The sequence below is a fragment of the Haplochromis burtoni genome, unplaced genomic scaffold (assembly GCF_018398535.1).
Source record: "Haplochromis burtoni strain Fernald_Lab_line unplaced genomic scaffold, NCSU_Asbu1 Contig_89, whole genome shotgun sequence".
NCBI classification, from domain to species: domain Eukaryota; kingdom Metazoa; phylum Chordata; class Actinopteri; order Cichliformes; family Cichlidae; genus Haplochromis; species Haplochromis burtoni.
Window position 1 is genome coordinate 169,433 of NW_024582450.1, and position 6,288 is coordinate 175,720.

General features: G+C 40.1%; 1 protein-coding gene across 1 annotated transcript in view; it reads left to right on the top strand.

Annotated features, from left to right (window-relative positions):
* The first annotated feature begins 1,060 nt into the window (after window positions 1-1,060).
* Window positions 1,061-6,288, top strand: part of plpp2a (phospholipid phosphatase 2a) — a 17,382-nt gene continuing 12,154 nt past the window's right edge. The window contains exon 1 of the mRNA XM_014329862.2: window positions 1,061-1,378. Within this exon, the coding sequence (XP_014185348.1) occupies window positions 1,318-1,378 (61 nt within the window). The 5' untranslated portion in view covers window positions 1,061-1,317. The remainder of the gene's footprint in view (window positions 1,379-6,288) is intronic.

Sequence of the window (6,288 nt, forward strand, 5' to 3'; positions counted from 1 at the left end):
TATATATATATTCGTTTTCAGCAAACCACATTATAGTTACTGTAAAGGAATCTTTATTTAGTCTGTGTGTAAATTGTGTGTAAAATTAAAGAGACTAACTGAAATTCAGCCATTACGACAAGCAACGAAAGGCAAGAACATAAAAACAGAGATAAAAAAAACTTATTAGGGCCGAATTGTGAGATGGAAGCTTGTTCACATTAATGAAATTAATATTTAATTGGATACATTTTGATAATATAAATCACTCTCTGCAAGCAGCCTGCAAATCAAGCACGTGGTCAGAATTGTGCACTTGTAACTATTTAAATAACAGCACTGTATCCTATTTTTGAAGCTGATTGTTGACGAGACAGCAGACACACCTCATCTGTGTCTTAAGGCTCAGGTGTGTGGAGACTTGAGCTGTTATAGTTTAAAGTCTAAGTGCTGATTGTGATTAAATGTGGACACCAAATGTCCCAAAACAACCAACATCTGTATCATACAGGGTGGTGTCTGTGTTCCGGTAGCCAGACCCACCTTGAGTTTAGTATAAATGTAATTTAACCAATAGAAAACTGCACATGTAGGCCATGTTTGGGCCAACCGTTCATCGTTATCCAACTTAGTTTACAGCACCTAGTGTTTGCCACTCATTTTAAGCGCAAAATAAAATAAATTTAAAAGAAATGCGTTGATTCCCTTACAACTGTGCGTCAGCAGGTCGCAAATCCTCGGCAAATGTGCTATACTTTACCTAAGTGACTCTCTGTTAGTGCGAAACCAGGCCAAAGTTGGGTGAAATCGCTGCACTCCTTATTATTAGTTTGGAAAAATAAAAGGGTGTCATGATTTTACCCCCAAAAAAGTCTCAGCACTGGAGAGAACATTGCCGAACTTTTAATTACCCTGCAAACTAAGCAGAGAAAGGGAAAGCAGAGAGAAAGTGGAGGAATTTCCCTTTTTTTCAACATCAAGCGTTTTGGGACGATAAATTATCTGTTAGCTTTCTCTTTTTTTCTGTAAAGACAGACGCGCCCCCCGTGCGTAAAAAAGGCAGGCTAAACCAAAACGTGCTTCCTTTGCGACTTACCTGCCAACAGCGAAGTGTATAGAAAGACAGACGGACAGATAGACAGGCATAAAGGGAGGCGGGCAGGTAAGGATCACTGGAGGCGGAAGAGCGAGCAGGTTATTCTTTCCTGTTAGTACTTTGTCCACAGTTTCTCCAGGTGTTCAGTTTACAACCTTCCTGCCTGCTTTTTCTTTTCTTTTTTTTCACCAAACGCGGTTTTTATTTATTATTTATAAAAGTGGCGAGCCGTCTGAAGAAGCATGGCAGAACATGGGAAGAAACTGATTCTGGTTGCGGTGGATATTCTGTGCGTCTTTGCTGGTAAGTGAAAACCCCCGTTCTGCCCTCCTCCTCCTGACAATATGGCTGAAAACGTGATTAGTTTCTGGACGTAGGTTATTGGCTGTGGTTTAATGTTCACTGGTGATTTTTGTATGGACGGAACAACAGCATAGTAAGTCCACATTAAAAGTTGAATGGCCTTCAAAGTGACGCACAGGGGATTGCACAACCGTACGCACAGGTCTGATTTATATATCTCTGGTAGATTACTCACATGTTGCTTCATGGGTCGCTGCAAGATTACAGAAACTTTTAACGCCCCTTTAAGATTTTACTCACGGATTCGGGAAAAACATCAGGACCATGACTGGCAGTGGTTTTAAAGTATGCAATACTGTTAAACTGTGCGAGTCGGTATCGGTCTCTACCTTGTTCGAACAAGCCAATAATCTTTCCCAGGACTGAGTGTGAAAGCTGCCTGGACTTCTGTTTATCTCTGGGTGTCACTGCACCGATTTCTTCACTGAAATGATCGGGGTTAAAATAGGACACGCGCTATCTCATATCACTGTCAGCCAGTTGGCGACACTTTGTGCACGTCAGTGTATGCGTGCGTGCATCTCTACCTCCCCTTGATTGCATTCATACTGCCAAGAAGTGCAGGGTTGTTCCTCCTTTTTTTTTTTAAAAAAAAACAACAAAAACTTAAGGTTAAGAGGAAAAGCAAAGATCAGTGTCACTGAATCTCTCTCTCTGACAGTTAAAATCCTGTCATGGGAACTGCTGAAAGGTGTGTTTATTTTTGCGTCTTCGTGTGTGTATGTGAAGAGGGTGGGCTCCAGAAACTGAATATGTCAGTCTTGAAAGACTAGAACCAAATTGGCTTGTTGCGACTTGCTGTGATCTACCACAAGGGCACAAATCCATTAATGAAGCTGGTATCTTCCAGCTGTTGGTGTCACACCTCTCACATTTTTGTCACCCTGACAGTTTGTACCACATGGTGGAAGAAGAAATCTGGACACTGATGTTGAATTCTCATAGTAGATTTTTCTGGAGTGAAATATGAGGGAGCAAGTGTGTGTGTGCGTGCGTGTGCGTGTGCTTTTTCAATGTATACATCCAATTGTGGACCCATCTGGTGGCTGAAAGGGAGGAATGATAATAATGATAATAACCATTCTGCATCCTGTGTGTGTGTGTTCGTGCGCGTGCCTTAAAGAAGTTCCTTGTAAAAAAAACCTGGTGGGGTGAGCTGGTGGATCTTATTTCATTATTTCGCCATAGTCTTTTTCTCTTTGGCTGAAGATCTTATAAACATGTAGAATGAACTTTTAAAACATTGAATCATTCTGTTGTGAAATCCCAGATGAAGCCTTTCTCAGGTCATAATTATTATGCTTAATGCTGACCAAGGTTTTTATCATTTTCCCTTTTCTCCTGCTGACTAATCATGGTATAAGGATGATTAGTCAGGACTGTGAAAGTGATTATGAATTCACATGAAAACATGGTTATAAATCTGCAGTCGGTTCAGGACTAAATGCATATGAAATGTGGTGACTAAACTAATAACACACAAAGACTGTACTTCTCATTTATTTATTGAACACAAAATGAATAATCCCCCACCACAGTCCAGCCTGCAGAATATAAGTAAACCTTTAAAAACGAATTTATTAGAAACAACCTCAATTAGATCTTTCCTCATAGGTGCTTGTGAGGCTCTCACAGTGAAGAGGAAGATTTTTTTTTTCTCCTTCCAACTACTCTCCTGAAAAAATAAAGTGTTCAACATTCCTATGATTTATTGAGAAAACGTCTTCCTTCAAATCAAGCCTCAACATTTTAGTAAAGGTCAGCATTCAGACTTGGTGTTCCCCATTCATTCATGTATTTCTTTTTAACCATTTTGTTGCTGCATTGACAGAAACCTGTAAATGGTGTTTATGCAATATTCAAAACAGCCTTAAAACATGATGCTGCCTCCACCGTGCTTTAAAGCAAGGTTGAGGTATTGGTGTGTGTCAGATATTGTCTTGTGCATTTTCACCAAAAAGTTCATCCTCCCTGTACTGACTGGAACAAAAACGTTTTTAAAATTACGTAATCTGCCATTGGTCTGCGAGTGACTGCAAGTGTAAACTACTGTAATAAGGTTTCATCCTCTTAATTAACTTGACTATAGAGGGTTTTGAAGTGTGTGCATATGTGTAATAGCGTACATGTCCAAATTAACTGATAGGGGAGTAAAATGCTGAACTGAATACTGAACATCCACCATTTTAACAGTATTTGACAGAATACAAGGGGGAAAAAACTGAACGTGCACTCTATTAAACCTTCTGTACATACATATCTTAACGGATCCACATTCCTCCATTCGCTGACGTTTTGTTTTGGCTGTTTACTACAAAGTTAAACTAATCCATCTGAAGGAAATGCCTGAACTCACTGCTTTTATCAGTGAAACTGTTGTAATGTTGTCTCACTTAAAACACTGTTTGTACATGAAGAGGATCTTGAGTTGTAGCCTTTCCAGCTGCCCGTCAGCAAGACAGCAAGAGCTATCCCAGCTGTTGCTGACCAGCAGCTTTTAGCTATCTAGACGTTGCTTTGGTGGTTCTAATCACTTTTTCCCCCTCTCTAAAACTAAAAGAATATCAAAACTCATTCGCTGATTTCAGACTGAAGCTTGAATGCATCAATACACATCCAGTCAGTTTGCAAATAAAGGGGGGAAACCTAAGCTTTTGACCCCCTACAGTGAGGGGATCTGCTTTGTTATGCTGAGGAGGAATTTTGCTAGCATGATCTGGGTCCATCTAGTTGTCCCTTTTTAGAGGGAAAAGTCATTTCAAATCAATACAAAGTTGTTCAGAGTGATCACCTTTACCCCATCATCAAACACTTCTGTCCTGCTGGGGGTGGACTCTTACTACTACAACAACAACAATGCCCCCACCCATCTGCTGAGTCATACTGATATCCTCCATATCGTTCAGCAGCTGAGAGGTTCTTTTAGCATCAAGAAGCTGATGAAAGCAGTTCATTTAAAAAAGTAGTTATTGCTGCCCATGAATTGGCAGTGGAATTTAAAGCCCATTATGCTATAGTGTGAAAAGAAAATCCACAAGTGGAAAACACTGCAGATGGTTCCCAGTATTCCCAGGAGTCAGCATCCCTGCAAAGTCACCCCAATGCCAGACCATGCTATGATCAGAGAGGGCAAAAATCCCATCTCAGACTCTACAGACTACAGTTAGCAAGGCAAATGATAAAATCCAGGAAAGTACAATTAGAACAAGACTGAACGAGTATTGTTTATTTTGAAGAGTTGCCAGAAGGAAACCTTTTCTATGCTTGAAAGAAGCAAAACAAAAAAAACCAATATGCTCACGCTTGCAGAGTTGCATCTGAACTTTGCAAACCAAAGTCTTGTCCAAGAACACTGGACAGCATACAAACTGTCAAACGTGGTGATGGAAATGTGATTATTTGGGTTTGTTTTGCAGCAAAAGGACCTGGGCACCTTCAGTCATTGGGTCCACCATAAACCCCTCTGCATAGCAAAGTACTCTAGAGCCATCTATCACTATAGAAACTCTAGAGTGAGGCCATCTATCTGATAACTAAAGGCTTGCCCAAACTGGATCATTCAACAGGACCCAAGCACAGCAGCAAAGCTACAACAGAGTGACTGAGCCATTGCAACACCTTGAGTCTTTTCCTTTTTCAAAGACCAGACCTTAACAAGACTGAAATACTGTGGGGAACCTTAAAATAGTGATGCACAGACTGCTCGAAAACCTCAAAGAACAGAAACAGCGTGGTAATAAAAAGTGTACCAAAATTCATACAGAAAATGATTACTTCGCATTACTATGACTAAAGGTGGTTTTACAAGTTACGTGGGGTGTACTTCACTTTTCAAACTTTGCTTCTGCATTTTAGCTCAGCTTTTTTTCAATATGTAATCACCTAATATAAGTCATATACTGTTGTCTCGTGTTTGTTTGTTTTGTTAGTTTTTTACCCAATTTTTAAATTATTCTTTTTGTAATGTCCAAGTATGTAAAACTTTACATTTGACAGAGGGTGTATTTTTCTTTTCTTTCAAAAACCATTGGAAATCCAAACTTATTCAGTTCCCTACCACATAAGACTTTAAGCAACGCAAAGACAGGGCAGATTTTTTTTTAGTTTTTGTATCAATGACTTATGGTTTCATACCTAAACGTATCAGATGAAACTGAAACGCTCATGTGATACCTTTAACACAAACTTACATTCTGTGCTTAATAAGCGTGAGCTATAAGGAACAGAAACTATACGTGCTTTTTGTTTCTATGGACCGAAGCATAGAAGAGCTGGAGTATTGCGTAAAAATTGACACCCAGTGACTGACAACAGCTGTTTGGCTCGAGAGCTGTTATTTATATGCCATTTTTGACAATTTATTGACATGTATGGGACACACACACAGTTGTGTTTTCATATCCTTGTGGGGACATCTAATTGACATAATGCTTTCCCTAGCCGCTTACCCTAACCATCAAAAATGAATGCCTAACCCTGACACTAAAACCACATTTTGAGTCTCAACGTGCCTTCAAACTCACGGGGACGTGGATTTTGTCCCCACAAGTATAGTAAACTTCCAATTTTTGGTCCCCACAAAGATATGACCATGTTGTGTACCACACACACACACACACACACACACACACACACACACACACACACACACACACACACACACACACACACACACACACTGTATCTGCTTCTGCCAAATGCATGTCAGAGTCAAGTGGGAAGTGCTGACCTCTGCTCTCTGACATTCCTGCGTGAAAATGGAAGCGAGATATGATTGTTGTGTTGGCATACATAGTACAGGCTGTGTGTGCGTAGTTACATTGTCCTCCGTGGTCGTTTCATAAAGGAAG